Raw genomic sequence first — 21,237 nt, 5'->3', positions numbered from 1 at the left:
CAGAGTCCTGGGGACCTCATCCATCAAGCTGCCTCCCCCAATTGGCCAGCTGAGTCAGCGCCAGGCCAGCCAATCCGATGAAAGGACCCCTCTACCCGACAATCCCTGCGATCCTCCATCAAAGATGATAATATGTCCATGTCACTGCAGCTGTGTCCTTTCTTTTGTTTCCACCAGTGTTTGCATTTCCACTTGCAATTCCACGGATTCTTTCATTTCTAATCGCGTCTCTTTTAGTTTTACCTTCCACTCGTCTTAAACTCTTCATTTCAATGGCTGTTGTTTTAGATCACAGGTGGCCAAATCTGATCCTGGAGAGTCAGAGTGCCTGCAGGTTTTTGTTCCAACCCAGTTTCTTAATTAGAAGCCAATCCACACCAATAACAGATCTTATTTAATTTCATGTCTTGTTAGTGTCTTAACACTGCGTTGTCAGTTCATTCTTAAATCATAGATTTTCTTCCCCTTTCTATGGATATTTGTATCATCCAAGTGATTTGAAGCCTAAAATAGACGAGTAATTTTCAGTTCTTCACTTTCTGTTCAGTTTCCTTCTGAGTTCTCAATTAAACCAATAAGTGAATGATGAATACACATGGGTAGAAATGGAAACAAGCTAGAGGTAGAACTGCTGGTTCCTTTGTGATTTGTATTTTATTGATAAATAGGGGGCTTTGCTTGCCAACCCCTTCCCACCCCACCCCGCCAGTGGCTGCTCCTCCAAAACCCCTCTTAAACGGTGATACAACGGGAAACAAGTAGCAGGTGGTTTTTTTCACCTCCTCTTTGCTCGAGAAGCTGTTGGCTTGCTGCTGCTGTCGTGCCGCGTGATCTACATTTCGTGTGGCTCTTCGAACGTTTAAAAGCCTGTACAGCCCTGAATATTCGCTGTTCCGTTATTTCCCTGAGTAATATTTTCAGATTGTTTGCGCTAATGTGATCTTTACTCTCATTTTTGGCACACCACGAAGTTCTATTCTAGGCTCATTATTATTTTCAATCTACATGCTCCCAATAGGCGGGATTATCTCAAAACACAAGGTGAATTACCACGGCTATGCAGATGACACGCAGGTTCATTTATCAATAGCGCCTCATGACTCTGACACTCTGGACTCTCTGATCCGATGTCCGTCTCTTACTTCAGAATGCATAGGTTAATAATTTCCTCAATCTACTAAAGGAAATTACTGAAATCTTAGTCGTTATTAAAAACTAGGGGGTTTCACTCGCCAACCCCTTTCCCCCCTTCGCCAGCGCTATGCGCCGTTGTGAAGAGGGGGGCTGAATGCACCCCAAGGAGACACAGTCGCTCCTCTGAAACCCCTCTTAAACAGGGATACAATGGGATACAATGGGATACAAATACACTTGTTTTTTTATCTCCTCTTTGCTCAATCAGCTACTGGCTTGCTGCTGCTGCTGTGCCGCATGATCTGCATTTCATGTGGTGCTTCGAACATTTAAAAGCCTGTACAGCAGCTGTCCTTTTGTCTCACTGCCTTGTCTCTCTTCTCCCCCAGACATCCTCAATGCTATTCGATCTCTTTTTGCTGTTCCGGTATTTCACCGAGTAATATTTTCCATTCGTTTGCGCTAATGCGATCTTCACTCTCATTTTTGGAGACTTTCAAATTTTCCTACTTCCATTATCTCTAACTGCTCTGCATGTGTATCACGGGACTTGCGTCTGAGGGTTGTAAGTATGACGTGACTTGTCCGTCTCGTGGGAAGTAGAAGTGAAAGTGTCTCTGTCTCTGTCTCTCTTCAAAAGATCACATCTTCTCCCTGGGAAAAAGTCTCGTTTCATCGCAAGTTTTTTTTTATAATAGATAGATAAGGAGCAGGCAAAACAGTGAATGCAGCTGTTTAACACTAAAATAAGCAAATAAGGGTTCAAAATCTGAATAAGCGAGACAACTAAAACAAAGCATAAAATAGTCACTTGAGCAATACGTGCTTCATCAGCAATGAATGATTTCTCATGAAGAATTTGGGTGGGAACTGAAACACGAAGCCACTATGGCCCACCGGGATTGGAGTTGGCTAACCCTGTTTTAGATCTTTGTTTATCGAGTATTGCCCCCAATTCTGCAGCATATAATGTTGTTCGTCATTCATGTTGTCATTCATATACGTTTTCAGACCCCTCAGCTGTGACACTCCAAACTGTGGTCAACTGCATCCTGTTGGCCGTAATTCTCCGTGAGATGTGTCAAGGACTTGATTGTGGTCCACCTGCGGCCAACTGAACTGATTGGACATCCTTTAGAAAGGCGTACCCCTATGCATATGAAGTCCTAAAATCCACACCACAGGTGCAGGGCAAAACCCAAGCCATGGAGTCCAAGGAACTACCTGTAGACCTTCACGATTAAATTGTGTTGAGGCATAGATCAGGGTGAGGGTATGAAACCACCTGTACAGATTTGAGTGTTCCCAGGAGCACAGTAGCCTTATTAATTGTGGAATGGAAGAAGTTTGGAATCACCAGGACTCTCCTTAACTGGGCAAAAAGGGCCTTTGTGAGGGAGGTGACCAAGAAGTCAATGGTCCTTCTAATAGAGCTTTCAGAAGCCCTCTGTAGAGATGGAAAAAGCCAGCTGGAAGGATAACCATCTCAGCAGCACTCCATCAGTCATATGTTGGCTTGGAGTTTGTTAAATGGCATTAGAGGAATCAGAGAGCATCAAGAAAAAGGAGTCTCTAGTCTGTGGAGACAAAAACTGGTCTGTTTAGCCAGAACTCCAAGCACTGTGTCTGGTGAGGACCAGGCACTGCTCATCACCTGCCTAATGCCATCCCTAAGGTGAAACATGGTGGTGGTGACAGAGTCATGCTGTTGGGGTGCTTCGCAGCAGCAGAGACAGAAAGACTGGTCACAATTGAAGGACGAATGAATGCAGCTAAATACAGAAGGGTCCTTGAAGAAAACCTGCACTGGAGTGTGGACGACCATTCAGTGTGACGATGACCTGAAGCATACAGCCAAGACCACGTTGGAGTAGCTTTAGAACAAGCCTCTGTCTGTATTTGAGTAGCCCGTCCAAAGCCCAGACTGAAACCTCATGAAACATCTGTGGAGAGACCAGAAGATGGCAGTTTACAGACACTTCTGTTCCAATCTAACGGAGCTTAGGAGCTTCTGCCAGGAAAAAGGAGATAACCTGCCCAAGTCCAGGTGCGTGATGCTTGAAGAGACTTACCCAGAAATACTCAAAGGGGGCTTCTACAAAGTACTGAATTCAGGATCTGAATACTTACATGAATGGGAGATTTCAGTTATTGATTTTTAATATATTAGCAAACCTTCCTGACATCATGATCTCACTTTGTCATTCCGGGTTATTGAGTGGAGTTTGATGAACAAAAATGGCAAATTCATTCTTTTAAAATAAAATCGACAACACAATAAAGTGTGCAAAAAGTGAAGGGCTCTGAATACTTTTTCAGTCCACCGTAAACAGTTCGTTCATCCATTTTTGCGTTACGGTGAACCCAGTGCTAGCAGCCACAAGTGCAAGGCAAGAAGACGAGCACAAGATGGAACACTGAAAACTTTACAACATGAATATAAAAAAAACGTAATAGCAACAAAAAAGTCAAATTAAAAATACCAGACACTGACAGTTACAAGTTATCACCACATGGGGAAACACTTACGACATGCTTTGATAACATGCATGTTTGGAGGGTGAGCACTTTTCCTGGAGGTGCTTTGCCACGCCATCTTGTGACACTTTTTCTTCATAGTGAACTTACTTGGGGCGGCAGGGTGGCGTAGTGGTAGTGCTGCTGCCTCGCAGTAAGGAGACTCGGGTTCGCTTACCGGGTCCTCCCTGCATGGAGTTTGCATGTTCTCCCCGTGTCTGCGTGGGTTTCCTCCCACAGTCCAAAGACATGCAGGTTAGGCGCATTGGCGATCCTAAATTGTGTGTGTGTGCCCTGCGGTGGGCTGGCACCCTGCCCGAGATTTGTTCCTGCCTTGCACCCTGTGTTGGCTGGGATTGGCTCCAGCAGACCATGTAGTTAGGATATAGTGGGTTGGATAATGGATGGATGGAATTTACTTGATTATTTTGGATGGCTTGAAAAATTTAACGTATTTAGTACATTTTTAAGCTTTTCCTCCATGCCTCTTAGCCTCCAATGTAAAGTGCCAGTGCAGGCAAGATTTTTTTTTGCGGCAAATGCATATATACTATATTTATGAAAAAATAACTGTGACTTTAAACAGTGCAAAAAGGTCAAGAAAGCCAGATAAATCCAATGAACATAATGGTACTTACAGAACGTCTTCAGAAAACACAAGTGTAAAGATCTCCTGATTTGAGTTTACTGACTTGTGGCCTTAAATAGCCCCAGTGTGGGCTCAGAAGGCGTGGCATCAGGGTGGCCCCGCCTCTTGGGGCTCCACCCACTACACGCAGGGAATGAAAGTGCAGTTAAAGGGACAATACACAATTATAACATAACAGAAAATATATAAACATATGAAAAATAATCATTCAAAAATGGCCATAAAACATAAAATACAAATAAATACAGAATCATTCTCAGAAATGCATAAATTCCCATGAGCTAATTTTCCACAAAAATAAGATCATTTAAAGATTTTCTCATTCTAATAAGAAAGGCACATTTGATCACAATAACTTGGTCCATTCATATCCATTCCATTCTCACGGAGAGGAAATCAATTCAAACCCAATTTAGTGAGCGCTGTTTGAACATTCTGGTCTGAACTACACCATCCCTACGAGGAGGAGAAGGAGGAGGAGGAGGAGGGACAAACTGCTCACTGAATGGAATGGAAATGAGAATCTGCTCCTCAGCTTCATCACAACAAAAGAATCTAATTAGAGACTTTAAGAAACTTGTTTGCATTAAAAGGGCTGCTGAGGAAAAATGAACAGATTTATGATTTTTGGGGTGAACATCAGGGCAGCAGGGTGGCGCAGTGGTAGCGCTGCTGCCTCGCAGTAAGGAGGCTCAGGTTCACTTCCTGGGTGCTCCCTGCATGGAGTTTGCATGTTCTCCCCGTGTCTGCGTGGGTTTCCTCCCACAGTCCAAAGACATGCAGGTTAGGTGCATTGGCAATCCTAAATTGTGTGTGTGTGTGTGTGTGTGCGCACTGCCCGGGGTTTGTTTCCTGCCCTGCGCCCTGTGTTGGCTGGGATTGGTTCCAGCAGACCCCCGTGACCCAATGTTAGGATATAGTGGGTTGGAGAATGACTGACTGACATCATTAGGGATCTCTTATACCAACAGAACTTGACAATTTAATTTAATCCATTAGGCTTGTTTGCTTAACTATGTCATCCAGATACTTGTTAAAGGTTGTCAAGGCTTCTGCTTCAACTACATTTCTCAGTAGTTTCTTACAGATTCCCACAACTCTTTGCATAAAACATTCTTCCTGGCTTCAGTCCTAATTGCACTTCCCATAATCCACCGTTCAGTTCAAAGATTACTGATGGATCTATATTATTGATGAGAGTTGAGAATTACGAAGACCGGTATTAGGTCCACACACCGTCTCCTTTGTTTGAGCCTATGAAGGTTTCATTCTCTAAGTCTGTCACAGTAGGACATGTCCTTAAGTCCTGGGATTCACCTGTTTGCTCTGCTCTACTCTGCACTGCTCTGCTCTGCACTGCACAGCTTCAAGTGCTGTTATGTCTTTTTGTAATGCGGTAACCAGAAATGCACAAAGTACTGCAGATGTGGCTTCACTAACACATAGTACATAGTCGTTTTTTACTATATAACTTAACAGTTTATTCTTCTGTTTAGTCACTTCTTCATGTTGCTTAGATGAGAATGTAGAGTCAAGGTGGTCCCTCAGCATCACCTAATTTATTACAAAAAGGTTCGGCAGAGTCTGTATTTTGGAGACAGCTCAGTAAGGTCAGTCTGCCTTCCTTCTTACATCTGTAAATAATGTGCTCTGGACATAAGTTGGGATGTTTAGCCATTATGTAAAATATCACATAGTAGGTGGTAAAAACCAAAGGCTACTTTCACAGCAAGGACTGCACATCTATGTTGGAGAGAGGGTTTGAGTCTGCTTTGATGCCTTATATAGCATATTTTCATACATAAAGTATCTCAAAGTGCTTTACATACTGAAGAAAAGAAAAATAAAAGACAAAATAAGATATTAAAATAGGACAACATAGAAAAGGAGTAAGGTCCGATGGCCAGGGTGGACAGAAAATACAGAAAAAAACTCCAGACGGCTGGAGAAAAAAATAAAATCTGCAGGGGTTCCAGGCCACGGGACCGCCCAGTCCCCTCTGGCCATTCTACCTAACATAAATGAAACAGTCCTCTTTGGATTTAGGGTTCTCACGGAGTCACTTGATGTTGATGGTCATACAGACTTCTGGCCTTTAAGACATCCATCATTGTTGGAACATCACGGTGCTTTGAGTAGGAGGTGGTGGCGCAGGCCACCATCAAAAGGATACCGGAAAAGGAAACAGAAAAGAGAGTAGGGGTTAGTATGGATTTTAGAGCCACCATGAATAGTTATTATAATGAGCTGGATATGCAGAGTATCAGGATTAAATTAAAGTGAGGTTATGAGAAGGCCATGTTAAAGTAATGTGTTTTCAGCAGTGTTTTAAAGTGCTCTACTGTATCAGCCTGGCGAATTCCTATTGGCAGGCTATTCCAGATTTTAGGTGCATAACAGCAGAAGGCCGCCTCACCACTTCTTTAAAGTTTAGCTTTTGAAATTCTAAGGAGACACTCATTTGAGGATCTGAGGTTACGATTTGGAATATAACGTGTCAGGCATTCCGATATATAAGATGGAGCGAAATTATTTAAGGCTTTATAAACCATAAGCAGTATTTTAAAGTCAATTCTGAATGACACAGGTAACCAGTGTAGTGACATCAAAACTGGAGAAATGTGTTCGGATTTTCTTTTCCCAGTTAGGATTCTAGCAGCTGCATTTTGCACTCGTTGCAAGTAATTTATGTCTTTTTTGGGTAGTCCTGAGAGGAGTGCGTTACAGTAATCTAGGCGACTGAAAACAAAAGCGTGAATTAATTTCTCAGCATCTTTCAATGATATAAGAGGTCTAACTTTTGCTATGTTTCTTAAGTGAAAAAATGCTGTCCTAGTGGTCTGATGAATATGTGACCCTAACCCTAACCCTTGTTATCTTTGAATCTGCAATGACTGCACACTGAGCAAGAATATGCTGAAGAAAAATTTCAGACCACCTAACAGCCAAAGCTAAAGAAAAACCTAAAATAAAGAGGCTGGTACAACAAGAATCCAAAGTGGAATTGTTGTACTGTATTTGCGAACAAAGAAATCCTGGAATTTGGATTAGACGTATCAAAGTCACGATCTAAATTCATCAGCTAAACATTACAAAAAAACCTCACAAATATTACAGAGACCTAGCAGTTTGACAAGGACACGTAGGCCAAAAATCTCCATATGTATAGGGGACAAACTGACTCAGGAAGTTGCTTGAAATAAATAAAATGAATTGATGGATTTGTGGGAATGCCTGAATCACATGCTGTAGGTCCTTTTCACACCAAATTGTTAAACATTCTGACTGTCTTGAAGAGAATGTATTGAATGTAAAATATACGTGGCTACTTGTAAACCGTAACATTTTAAGAGGGTATTCTGTCTTTGGTCACCAACTACCAGTAACGTTTTTAGATTGAATGTGGTGCTGTGCCCCATGCCAGAAGTTTTGCTCTTCCATGCAGACTTCTCTAATGTTAACATTAGCTAACCAACTAATAATGTCTGTCCCTCTTTTACTCGTGACTATTGTGACATACAGGCTCATGCGCCATTTGTATCACAAAAACATCAGTCAAACAATGGGGCACAGATGCCTGACATTCATTGGAATCAAAACATTTTCTTGCTCTCTTACATCATCTGACAAAAATACAGCAATATAGACTTAAATGTAAAAGTGAACTGAGAGACAAGCAACCACCAGCTATTCAGGAAAATCTGTTTCCCATGAACTGCCTAAACAGCAACACGTCAACACGGCACACCACGAGGTTCTATTCTGGGCTCATTATTATTTTCAATCTACATGCTCCCAATAGGCCGGATTATCTCAAAACACAAGGTGAATTACCACAGCTATGCAGATGACACGCAGGTTCATTTATCAATAGCGCCTCATGACTCTGACACTCTGGACTCTCTGATCCAATGTCCGTCTCATACTTCAGAATGGAGAAGTTAATAATTTCCTCAATCTACTAAAGGAAATTACTGAAATTTTAGTTGTTATTAAAAACTAGGGTTTTTCGCTCACCAACCCCTTTCCCCCCTTCGCCAGCGCTATGTGCCGTTGTTTAGAGGGGGGCTGAATGCACCCCAAGGAGACACAGTCGCTCCTCTGAAATCCCTCTTAAAAAGTGATACAATGGGATACAATGGGATACAAATACACTTGTGTTTTTATCTCCTCTTTGCTCGATCAGCTACTGGCTTGCTGCTGCTGCTGTATGATCTGCATTTTGTGTGGCGCTTCAAACATTTAACAGCCTGTACAGCAGCTGTCCTTTTGTCTCACTGCCTTGTCTCTCTTCTCCCCCAGACATCCTCAACACCTTTTTGCTGTTTCGTTATTTCACCGAGTAATATTTTCCATTTCTTTGCGCTAATGTGATCTTTACTCACATTTTTGGAGACTTTCGAATTTTCCTACTTCCATTATCTCTAACCTGCTCTGCATGTTAATCACAGGACTTGCGTCTGAGGGTTGTAAGTATGACGTGACTTGACCATCTCACGGCTCTCTGTCTCTCTTCAGAAGATCTCGTCTTGTCCCAGGAAAAAAGTCTCGTCTTGTCCTATGATTTTTTTTTTTTTATAATAGAGAGATGGAAATAGTGAGGGTATTAGAAATAAACTTGACCCCTTAGCAGTCAAAGTGGAAGAATTTAGGTTCTATCATGACCTAAACTTTACATTGTATATTAACTAGATTACTAGAACTGATTTTTCCATTTAAGGAACATTGCAAAAGTTAGAGCTCTTATGACATTGAAGGATGCTGAGAAATTAATTCACTTTTCTTTGAACTTGACTAGTTTAGTGTAACACACTCCTGTACACTGGTACTGTGAGTGCTGTGCAGAGTGGAGGCAGAACCTCTGTGTTTTTCCCAGTTGATTCTGGGGTTCGTCAGGGGTGTGTTCTTGCGCCTACTCTGTTCAAGTCTTGTATGGACTGGGTGTTGGGCAGTGGGGCATCTGTTGGTGAAGAGAGATTCACAAATCTTGACTTTGCCAACAATGCTCTGAACCCTGTGGGGACAATTGAGACTCTGATTGGGGCACTCGAGAGACTGAGTAAGGAATCAAAGTGTCTGGGTGTGCGAGTGTCCTGAATAAAAACCAAGATCTAGGCCTTTAATGACCTCTTAGGCACAGCCATCAGCAGTGTATCTGTTTGCGGAGAGAGTGTTGACCTTGTCGAGAGGTTTACTTACTGTGGCAGTGACATTCATGTCTCTGGTGACTCTTCCTATGAAGTCAGTAGACAGATTTGGAGAGCATGGAGGGTCATGAGGTCGCTGGAAAGGGTGTGTGGCGCTCCCGATATCTATGCCAAAGGACGAAGGTCCAAGTCTTCAGAGTCCTGGTGCTTCCTGTTTTGCTATATGGTTGCGAGACATGGACGCTATCCAGTGACCTGAGACTAAGACTGGACTCCTTTGGTACTGCGTCTCTCCGGAAAATCCTTGGGTACCACTTGTTTGATTTTGTGTCGATTGAGCAGTCAACAAAGTCTCAAATGAGGCAATCATGAGGGAGGATCAGTTACGTGACTACAGCCATATGGTGCAATTCCCCGAGGGCGATCCGGCTCACAGGATCCTACTCTTGATGACCAGGCCAAGGTGACACACACATAACACCTGGCTGTGCCAGATAGAGGGTCACTTCCGAAGGGTGGGACTGGACTGCGTGTCTGGCTGGGGGTTGCCAACCAGGATCCAAAGCTGTTTCATCGTCTGGTGGGTGCGGTGATGCACTGTACCAGTGCATGCTCCCCAACCTGACCTGACCTGACCTGTTTTCTTTTCCAGTTCTTCTGTGGTGCTCTTACTGCTGGCACTTTTTGAAGTGGAAGGAGCACACATACAGTAGCTTCAGAAAGTGTTCAGACCCCTTAATTTACCCTTTTTAGTCGTAACCCCAAAGTGGGCATTATTGGAAGTATTTCTGGACCTTCTGGAACTCTTCAGTGCTCTGGTATTCCAATTCATATCAATGAGTTTCTACAATGTATTGAATTAAGGGTCTGAAGACTTGTAGAAATGACAAATTTCAATTTTTAATAAATTTGAAAACCATACTGAAAACATATTTTCACTTTGTCATTATAAGTTACTAACAACTTTCTGAATTGATCAAATTTAGCACCTTCAAGATGGTCCTCAGAGGCGGGTGAAGATTAAGATGATGCTCAGCCCCACCCTGGTCAGCCTAATGTCGCATGCTTAAAGCATTCCTGATATTGACCTCCTTTCTTTTTTCAAATTATTGTGGATATCTGTAAGAAAACAAATTCTACTGAACATTTCATAAAATGACCAGCTTGCCTTAACTTGGAGAAGCATGAAAAGGAAGTGCAAATATGAAATTAAAGAAACAGTCCTTATTTTAAAGAAGAAAATACGGGGCTCTAGCCTTCTAGCCCATTGGTCAATTGGAAAGTTCACGTTTCACACATAGGCGCACAGAGTTAAATGTAGAAAGTTGCAAGCTTGCAAGACCGAGCACAATCTCAGTTTCATGTATTACAAAAAAATTCATTTCCTAGATAAGAAATAGCATCAAGCATATAAAGTAACATTTGAAAAATCGCTTAAAAAGAAAAAGTTGAGTGGTGTTATAAACATTTTTATAATAAGGTAAATTAATGAGGGCATTGTTTTACCTGTTCTGCACAGAATTTGCACGTCACAGCCAATCACATACAGTACTGTTTATCGCACGTTTTATTTTTGAGTACTACAATACTTCATTTACCTTCCAGATTTTTTCTGAACTTCATAATCTGGCTTTGGATAAAAGTCGCTCCATCAATTTTCTGACCTGCCCGTACAGTTCTGAGCCTGACGTACTGGGTGCGATCTCGCCTCGTATGTGGCGTCAGTCCTGTGCGAACATCCCGCACGCGTACGCCGCATAACAACTTGAAGGAACCTCCCTGCAAACCTCCCGAAGAAAATTTGGAAAGTTTATTTCCGTTTCTGTTACATTACTTATATATAACTTATATACGCCGTTGCAGCTCTTGCTTTTTTGCTCTTCCACCATTATCAAATTAATTTTGGACATAAAACAGCGAACGGCTAGTGGCTGCGTGTATCTTGAATTCGCAGTACCTACAAAGATGCTGAGAACGAACTACACCCCCCGAAATGCATTGCGCGGCCTGCGAGGAATGATGTAATGCGGCGAACACAGAAAGCCCCTGGAGTTGAGGCGGAGATCACAGCTGATGCGGGATGGCAGGGCGCTCAGGAGGATGCAATTCTTACATTCGGATGTGAGGAGAGGATTTTTATTTTTGGGGGACGCATCTTGTCTTTTACAATCAGTGGAAACAATTTATATATTATTTTCAGTGCCTTGCCATGTTTTCAATTTCTATATGCATTTAGCTTTCAGGAGCATCACGAAAATGATTGGAATGCATTGATACTAATGACAATGTTTATCCAAGGCTGAACACATTTTCCCGAGCTGTGAGGGTGACTGCTTCTTTGAGATCCGCTGAAACGATTGTATCACTGAAGTGCATATTTAACTACTGTATATATTATTTTTTACATACTACTGGGATTGGTGGAGATGGCGGATCCAGCAGAATGCAGCATCAAAGTAATGTGCCGCTTTAGGCCATTAAATCAGTCAGAGATTGAAAGAGGAGACAAATATATTCCGAAATTTAAAGGTGACGACACCGTTGTTATTGGGGTAAGGCCAATTGCAGCTTATTATTATTATTATTAGTACTGTGTTTTAAATAATGTATAATGTGTTTTTTATATTTTAATTGTACTGATCAATCATGCAATTGTAATTAAACAATCTTTTATGGGATAGCAGAGAAAATAGAAGCTTAAGAAGTAATGAAATCCTCCCTCGTTGACAGTTGAATTTGTGCCTAAAATGCTCACTACCTGCTAAAACACGTTAACATCCACGGGTGGTCATTTTAAAGGCTGCTTTGTGAAATAAAATGACAATGCAGAAAATAATGAATAATCAAGGTTGGACTTCAAGATTCTTGCTCATTTTTTTTTTTTTTTGCGAATAAAGTCTATTTAAACAACAACAGTCACAAATGATTTAGGTAAAAAGCCTTACTAATTGCAGGGAGGACGCTTTGCTTGAGAAAACGGAGGCACATTTTTGCATTAACTTTAACGGAACTGGTGTATGATTTTTTTGTGTAAGTGTTTATTTTGTTATGCAGTGATCCGAATCCGTGCGAATATATCCTTGCATTCCCCGCGGGCTTGGCAGGCGCACCAAGTGCCAATGTGGAGGTGACCGCCTGGCTTTACCTGCAGGTGTGCCGCCTCTCTCTCTCTCTCTCTCTCTCTGTGTGGGCGGTGCTTTCTGGCGACTGCAGTGCCTATGCGTGGGTGACGTCAGCAGAGGCGTCTGCACCTGCGCGCAGCTTGATTGACGCAAGGTGCTCGTCTTATGACCAAGTGATTGTGAATTGATGGGCGAACTGGAAAGCACGCGTCGAAGTTCAGTGTTTCCTCACGTATGTATCCGCCTTACTGAAGGTTACATGTTTTTCTTTTTCACCCTTTGATATATACTTGAACCGTGAACATTACCGAGTCTGTACGGTGAGGGAGAAGTGTAATGCTGAAGAACCATCTGCAGAAATTATTGCACATGTCATAAATGTATACTAACCGCTAAATATCGAAGTAAGGAAGTCAATGATAGATTAATGTATGGAAATGTACTTCCCAGTAACCACTTAAGTCAGTATTTAATTCTATGTATTTTTGCAAATTCTCTTTTCCAAATACTTTCTTAGAGCCCCTGTACAAGTTTGCAGCTATAAAACTCTGAAAATAAATTGAAGCCGTACATTTACATACATGACAGTAAAACAAAGTCATTGAAATTCTGATTAACATACAGTTATGTATGACATGTTAATTGAGTCCATTAACATTATTCTTGAGGTATAACTGGTTGACAGTAGAGCAGAGGAAAACCAAAACTCCCCTTACCTGTATTCTTAGAGAAAATACGTCGTAGGTGACCACTAGTTGTAACTTCGAAAGTAACAGCTCTGGAGACCAAGACCAAGTGGCATTGAATTGAATAAGCGTGTATGCCACAGACACACAACTGCTTCTGTGTAACTGGAACCTATGCATGACTGTACTACTACTACTTGTGCTCCTGAGAACATGCCGGTCCAGCTGCTACTAAGAATTACAGGATATTAGCTGTAGCCATTCTACCTGAAGCTAAACATGTTAGGGCCCAGGCAGTACTTGGTTGAGAGACCAACTGAGAAGACCTTGATGGCCTCACCAACGCCAAACTGAAGGAGTGCCTAGCCTGTGGTTTGTACTGTATGTGGATCTCGATGCCGCCGTGCAGTGGCAGGGACACTGTGCTGTAAACATTGTCACTGTCCTTTGGATCAGACGTAAAACCAAGGCCCTGGCTCTTGGTGGTCATAAAAGGTCCCTAGAGTAGGAGGAGTGTTTCCCCATGTCCTGGCTAAATTGCCCATCACACTTTCGTCCATTCTATGCCCCCTAATAATCTACAGTCTCTTAGTGGCTAATTATCTGTCACCTCTTTACCACCTCACAGCTAATGTGTGGTGAGCATACTGGTGTAAGAACGGCTGCCATCCCTTCACCCAGGTGTACGTATGCTACACATCGGTGGTGGCTGATATCTACGTGAAACACTCTGTGAGTAGTTACAAAAGGGTTATAAAAATGGAATTAATTATAAAAATATTATTATTGTTGGAGGAGAGGAACGGCTTACTTAGTTTTTAGAGCAAAACCTGCTCCAGGCCTATCTAGTTTCAAGCTTTAATAAAAATTCACATGACATTTCTGAGAGCGGTGCTCTTTAATTGTTGTTTACTTTGCATTATTTATTTCCTGCAGCTCTCTAGCAAATGCACCCTTTCTTTCTTGAAGCATTGTAACATTTTTTTGTCAAGTTGCGATAATTTAGAACTGGTGTACACTAGTGATGAGCAAGCATGCTCGGCCGAACATGTGTTTGGCTCGAGCATCGCTATGCTCGGAGCATGGCGCTACTCGACGAGCACCACATGTGCTCGTGCGCCATGCTCGAGTCTCCGCCCCGCACGTTTCGCGGGTTGGAGACAGCCAATCAAGGGGCAGGTAAGTACTGCCCTCACTGTAATGCCAGTAGCCATGTCAGGTGCTGGCATTACAGTGATTGGCTGGCCAATGATTGGGAGTCCAAGATGCATCTAGACATCGTCCCCATGCTGTTTGTGGTCCATTTGGGTGGTGTTTCTGTCACTTTCTGACCTTTTCCAATGGACCAGGCAGCCTCCCCTCTTCAGAGCAGGGGGTGCCTGGTTGTCTCCCATTGACTTACATTATACGAGCACACGAACATTGCGATGTGTTCGGACCGAACACCCGAACACTTTGGTGCTCGCTCATCACTAGTTTACACTCAGTTTTCTTTGAGGTCCCAGTTGTCTTGATTAGAAGGAAATTATTACCACTACTGGAGCATATGTTTTTGCCTTAAGTTTTAAATGTCTTAAGCTGGCATAACACTATGTGACTCTGAGTCTGAGAGCATGTCGCATTTAATAATTGCAGTTGGTGAATCTCCCTAACTTGAACATGGCTGATTACACAACTAGGAACCGCCAGGGATAATGGATTGCACAACTCCTTCACAACGTCTCTGAACGGTTTCAGATTTCCTTTTGTGCTGTAAAAGTATCAAAATCCAACACATTCCAGCAACCAATCAACACTGAGCATGTTTTCTTTTTTTTTTCTTTCTCCGCTCTGCTGCGTTGTGACAAAAAGCAAGACATTTCATAGATATCTGTGCTGGCTCCAGAGTTCCACGCGCCTCTTCTGTGTGTCGTCCAGATTGCCCATTTTTCCTTCTGTTCTCTTGAAGTCACCATTGCTCTATTCTTCTTTATCTTGACGATCTGGTGGGACTCGTCTCTGTGTGCATTGTAAACTTTTACATTGCAAAATGCTCATTGGCTGTCAGCTCATGCTCACCTAGGAGTCTGCACCTATAACTTTTAGAATAACAGAATCCAAAATGTAATTTGTTCCAGTTTGTACATCCTTCATAAAATGACTGTGACAGCAAAAGTAAGAGAAGCACTGAAAAACTGAAAAGTAGGAATCCACTCTGGCCTGCAAAACATTCCATTTATCATCCAGAAAAGAAATGCCAACAATATTAGAGATGGATGATGTGGCAGAGTGAGAGTATTAGCAAGCAATATGTTTCATTAATGGCAAGGACAGGCTTCTGAAGTAGAAACAACCGGGAGCTCCACTACCTGCAGCCACTGCAGTTTTTGAAGAGCTGAGGCCGAGACCCCTAAGTTCAACTTTGTTGCTGCCATGTTCAGCTATTTGCTTGTCTACTAAAATTAAACGGTCTGTTCAGTGTATCTATGTGTTACTTCATAGGGTTTTGGAAATGCAACTTTGCACTCGTGCAGCGAGAGGCACCATTACCTCCATGTGTGTGGAACACTATATGAATGCTGGTCTTCTGGTGTCTTCTTCTCCATTCACTTTGTACAAATTATTACTTCAGCCTTTTCACTGTGGAAAAGGCAGAGATATTTTGTGAACAAACTCTTTAGCTGTATAGAAGGAGCTGCCCTGTACTAATACAGTGTTTAGAAAAAAAAAAAAAAAGTTTTATGAATTCTTAGATTTCTATTGTCCTCAGACAATGCTACATGTGTGGGGTCTGCATGTTCCCCTTGTAGTCCATTAGGTCTCCTGCATAATTCTGGAGACATGCTGTCAGGTTGCTTGGCACCTCTAAATAAGCCTAGTATTCATGTAGTGGATTATAATGAGGAGCTGTCCAGGTTTGATTTCTACATTGCCCACCAAATAGTTCTGCCCCCCTGCCACACTATACTGGATAGAGTCTGTCCATGTACTGAACTTGCTTCATCCAAATCCAGGGTCCTGAGAAACCAGTGCCTGTCCTCACACCACGGGTACCAGGCAGGTAGCAGCTTTGGATAAAGTTCCAATTGTATTAAAGAAAGCATCTTCAGAAATAAAGCACCTGAACTGAAACTGAATGTACTTCTTTATAATAGCTGATAAGATGTTGTAAAATAAATCAGCCTTGGACACACAGAAAAGGTTTGGGGCAGCCACCCACATATTGTACCAGGCTGCAAAAGGTTTTAGTCCTCACGCTGAAGTGCACAGTTCAAGTTCTCCATCTGAACTGATTTGTTAAGCCAAAATGGAGTCTTTATAGACCAGGTCCCGGAAATTATGTCATCTTGGATGCCAGGACCGGAAGTGATGTTTCAAGATGGCACCAGATCTGGAAGTGTTGTCTTTGAAGAGAAATCAGGCAAGTTTTCCCGTATCTGGTCTGCGGAGAAAACAGAGGGAAGTTTAGCGCACCCCGAAACCCCTTGGCGTGGAATTACCTCCTTTTTATGGACCACTCCGCTTCCTCCTGTTCACATGTGTGTGACAATGTTCACAACATATTTTGTTCTCCTAGATATCAATCAAGCTCTAAAACTGCTATATCTCTCTGATTAGTTTTTTTTTCCCCCTCAGATAAGCTGTTTTAATCACAATGGCTTCTCTGTGTCCGTTGTCGGGAATCTGCAAATGTATTCTCAGAGTTTTTATTTCTCCCCATTGAACTAATCTGATAAGACACACCACGTTTTATCTCTAACTGTCACTGAATCCCATTTTGGCTTTTACTTCCTATGGTACATTTCTTACACAAGACACTTCACAAGAAAATAATATTTAGAAGATAAACAGCACATTGAATGCAAGAAACAGTTGCTGTTGTACTGAGTGTTACCAGGATTGATTTATCTCTCTATGGCCAAGGAATGACTGAATAACGTTCAAAATGGATGAATGATGTTTCGTTTCTTGTGTATCAATGAGTTAGCCTAGTTAAAGAGATTAATGGAGTTCTAGTAATAAAACATTGACAGCGGGGGTGGAAAAAAGAAGCTTTGGATATAAAATTTCATAGAAGGAAAGGCTAGCAAATTGTAGAATCTTGAAAGGGGTAACAGGAGTACATTTCCTTCTTCAATATTAGGTTGATTTAATAAATGGAATGGGCAAAATGTAATATTTTGAGCTGTGACTGCAGTCAAATCTTACAAATGAAATTCTGTTGGTACTGTAGGTCAGCTCTTCAGTAAACCTTGGGGAGGTTTATGTGAAAGGTTTGATACAGAGAAAAAAAAAACCTTGGTATGGAAAATTGTTCCTATTACTGGACATTTGTGCAAATCTTCTTATATAATTCGCTACTATGGCTGTCCATTTGTCTGCCCAGGATTTTAAATCACCTGGAGCTGAACTGTTTGAACTATTGACCTGAAATCTGGCACACATATACTACATGACATCTACTGTCCACTTACGGGGTGATGACTGACGTCCAAGGTTATTCCTCTTTTTATTTTTACTTTACTGTAGAATCAACTCTCAGCAGCAGCCAGTAGGGCGGCCGTGCTGCACATGCATACGTGCGCGGTTCTCATCCCTGCCACCTTCGCCATTACCTCCCCTACCTCTTCATATCATAAATCATTCTTGAGGCAGATTGAAGACTTAAGTACCAGCTTAGTGAAAAATTTAAAGAAAACGTGCTAAGTAATTGAAACATAAACAATGACTAAATCATGTTGTAACACAAAAAGATGCCGACGAAAGAAACGAAGAAGCGGGCCGCTAGGGCGGAGAAAAGAAGAGCTGCTAAGGAAGCAGCAAGCGCATCAACTTCTGAGCAAACAAATGCTAAACGTACAGAGAAAGAAGATGACAACTATAAGTCGGGTGTATTCACTGCACGTTGTTGTGCAGTACGCCGTTACTGGTAACTTATAATATGGAAACTAATATATCTGAGTCTTTATGATAGGCAGCTTTCTTTCAATTTAGCAATAACCTGCTAGCAGCAGTTGTGAGATATGATGATAAGAAGGAGGAGGAGGTTGGTGCTACAGTTTAACTTAATAGCGTCACCTGAGAAACAAATCTCTGAAATAATGCTGTTGTCACATAGTGGTCAGTTCTGTGTAGACGTTGTGTGTGAAGAGCCCTTTCAAATCCTAAAGACCCTTTGTGGTTTTGGAGCATTTATTTTTAATTTTGTTTACACTTGGGAGCCTGTGAATTAGTTTTGGTCAGATCTTATATTTGTTTAAGTTTGGAAGATTTCTGTTTTGTTTGCGGTAATCCATGGCAGCATTTTGTTTGTGACTTTTGCTTTTTGAAGTGGAAAGATCATCATTCTGACACCGACTGCTGTCAGCCCACTGCTAAATAATGCTTGCCTATTGTTATTCTGCCATCATGAGGGATTAGAAAACTAGAACAAATGCTCATTTGTCCTGTGTTTGCAAATTTGCAAGATGAGTTTTGCTTAGCTGAATGCTTTTCATATTTTGTAGTACAGGTTTATATGAATGGATGTTGAATCTAATATCATGAACTGAAATATTATTATCTGATTAATATGGTGCCTTGTACTATTACTATTTGGAGCCTTTTGTCAGTTGTGTAACTTCCACAACCACTTAAGTATTAGGATTGTGGAGGACATCTAGTAATAGGACTTGTTCACTTCTTTTATTCTATTACATCTTAATTGAAATAGTTTATTAAGCTGATACTTTCATTCAAAGTGGCTTAGAGTACATATCACAGTTTAACAGTACACACATTTCCCTTTTCATGCCAAGGGTGGGTTCTTGCCTTTTACCTGGTGTTCATAAGGAACTGCTCCGTTGTGATGATAAAGCAAACACCTTTTCCTCATTTTGAAACAAATGGTTGGATACTTGAATATCCTGGGTGAAGCAGAAGTAATGATGTGAAGCAGGCTGCACACTGTTATGGTATATTAAACTTTCATAAGCAAAATCAGGTGCCAGTGGGGCCATAGGGACAGTTGTCAGTTGGCGTTAAGTCTGTCCATCCATCCATTTTCTGACATCCCTGTTTCATGACAGTCTGGGGAGAATCCAAAAAACTTACTTGGCAAACTCAGTATCCAACCCTGTAAATCTATTGAAGTACAGGGCACACTTGTGCACACTCTTGGATCGTGCTCTGTCAATTTTGAGACTTCATTTGTTCTGGCATTGTCATCTTTTGCTGCTGGGAAAAAAAAAAACTACCTGGAACATGGAAATCCACACACAGGAAGGTCATGCTAGCAAACTACGGTGCTGCCAATCACCCTGAGTTAAGTCTAGTGGAGGTTACTGATAATACAATACAATAAAATTTATTTGTGTATAGCCCAAAAACACCCAAGAAGTGCCGCAATGGGCTTTAACAGACCCTGCCTCTTGACAGCCCCCCAGCCTTGACTCTCTAAGAAGACAAGAAAAAACTCCCAAAAAAACCATTGTAGGGAAAAAAATGGAAGAAATCTTGGGAAAGGCAGTTCAAAGAGAGACCCCTTTCCAGGTAGGTTGGACGTGCAGTGGGTGTCAAAAAGAATGGGGGTCAATACAATACAATACACAGAACAGAACAGAACAAATCCTCAATACAGTATAAAAATAAAAAATTTAGAAGTACGGAGTAGAATTTAACAGTAGATGATATCACATAATAAGATTTGGATTTGTTTAGAGTCCTCGAGACCTCAGCCATCAAGCTGCCTCCCCCATCTGGCCATTCCACAGCTGAAACAGCGCTGGGCCTGCCAATCTGATGAAAGGACCCCTCTACCCCACGATTCCTGCGATCCTTCATCAGGGATGACTTTACCTTAGGCAGGCAAAACAACTTGGCAGGTGGGCCGTGGCACCAAGTACCACATTTGAGTACCGAGAAAAGAAACAGAATAGGTGAGGGTTAGTATCCAATTATAACTATCATGTTACTTATGTCTTAATGCTAATGACTAACAACAGAGATGCAGTCTGTACAGTTAATCAGCAGCTCTAGTCAGGATATGCTAAACTGAAGTAGTGAGTCTTCAGCCGGGATTTAAAACCTGAGACCGAAGGGGCATCTCTTATTGTAGGAGGGAGACCATTCCACAGTTTAGAGACACTTGTCTTGTTTGAGGTCTGCTAGTAAGACAGCATGTTGTAACCAGTGTGAAGTGCTCTGCTACTATCAGCTACAATTAAAATACATTGTGAGACAAAGGTTTAAAAAATAAAGACAACTCTGACTCCAATGGAAACAAAGGTACATTTTACTGGGATGTTTCATAGAGCATGTTGTGATGCCAGAGTTGCCTTCAGCTGGCATACACCTCTTGAACCTGGGACATCAATTGTCATGTGCTGACACATATTATAGCATGGTTGCTGCAAACAGTGGATTGTGAAATAAATGTTTTAAACAAAGTGTCCAAAGAGCAGTAAATAAATATGAATAAATACATAATCCAATGGGCGGCACAGTGGGTAGTGCTGCTGCCTCGCAGTTAGGAGACTCAGGTTCACTTCCTGGGTCCTCCCTGCGTGGAGTTTGCATGTTCTCCCCGTGTCTGCGTGGGTTTCCTCCGGGTGCTCCGGTTTCCACCCACAGTCCAAAGGCATGCAGATTAGGTGCATTGGCGATCTTAAATTGTCCCTAGTATGTGCTTGGTGTGTGTGTGTGTGCCCTGCGGTGGGCTGGCACCCTGCTCAGTGTTTGTTCTGCCTTGCGCCCTGTGTTGGTTGGGATTGGCTCCAGCCGACTCCTGTGAGCCTGTGTTAGGATATAGCAGGCTGGAAACTGACTGACATAATCCAATAAAAATACAGTGCATGTGGGGAGTCAAATAAATAACAATACATATTCTGTTAAAGCCAAGGATAAAACCAAGCCAGAATTTTTTTTTATTCTCTGTCCACTGGTCTCTCTCTCTCTGTCATCTCATCCCACTCACCTTTTTCCTGGGTATGCTCAGGGGGACAGAGACCCTGACACACTTCATC

The 21,237-nt window shown here is 42.0% G+C and overlaps 1 protein-coding gene across 2 annotated transcripts in view; it reads left to right on the top strand.

Moving 5' to 3' along the window:
- Positions 1 to 11,533: 11,533 nt before the first annotated feature.
- The window catches only part of kif5c (kinesin family member 5C), a 171,640-nt gene continuing 161,936 nt past the window's right edge, over positions 11,534 to 21,237 (top strand). The window contains exon 1 of one of the 2 annotated variants that reach the window (XM_039757346.1): positions 11,534 to 11,999. In XM_039757346.1, the coding sequence (XP_039613280.1) occupies positions 11,874 to 11,999 (126 nt within the window). In that variant the 5' untranslated portion in view covers positions 11,534 to 11,873. The remainder of the gene's footprint in view (positions 12,000 to 21,237) is intronic. The other variant, XM_039757345.1, reaches the window with a different exon arrangement.

The sequence above is a fragment of the Polypterus senegalus genome, chromosome 6 (genome assembly GCF_016835505.1).
Source record: "Polypterus senegalus isolate Bchr_013 chromosome 6, ASM1683550v1, whole genome shotgun sequence".
Lineage (NCBI taxonomy): Eukaryota > Metazoa > Chordata > Cladistia > Polypteriformes > Polypteridae > Polypterus > Polypterus senegalus.
This window is presented reverse-complemented; position numbering and strand designations above follow the sequence as displayed.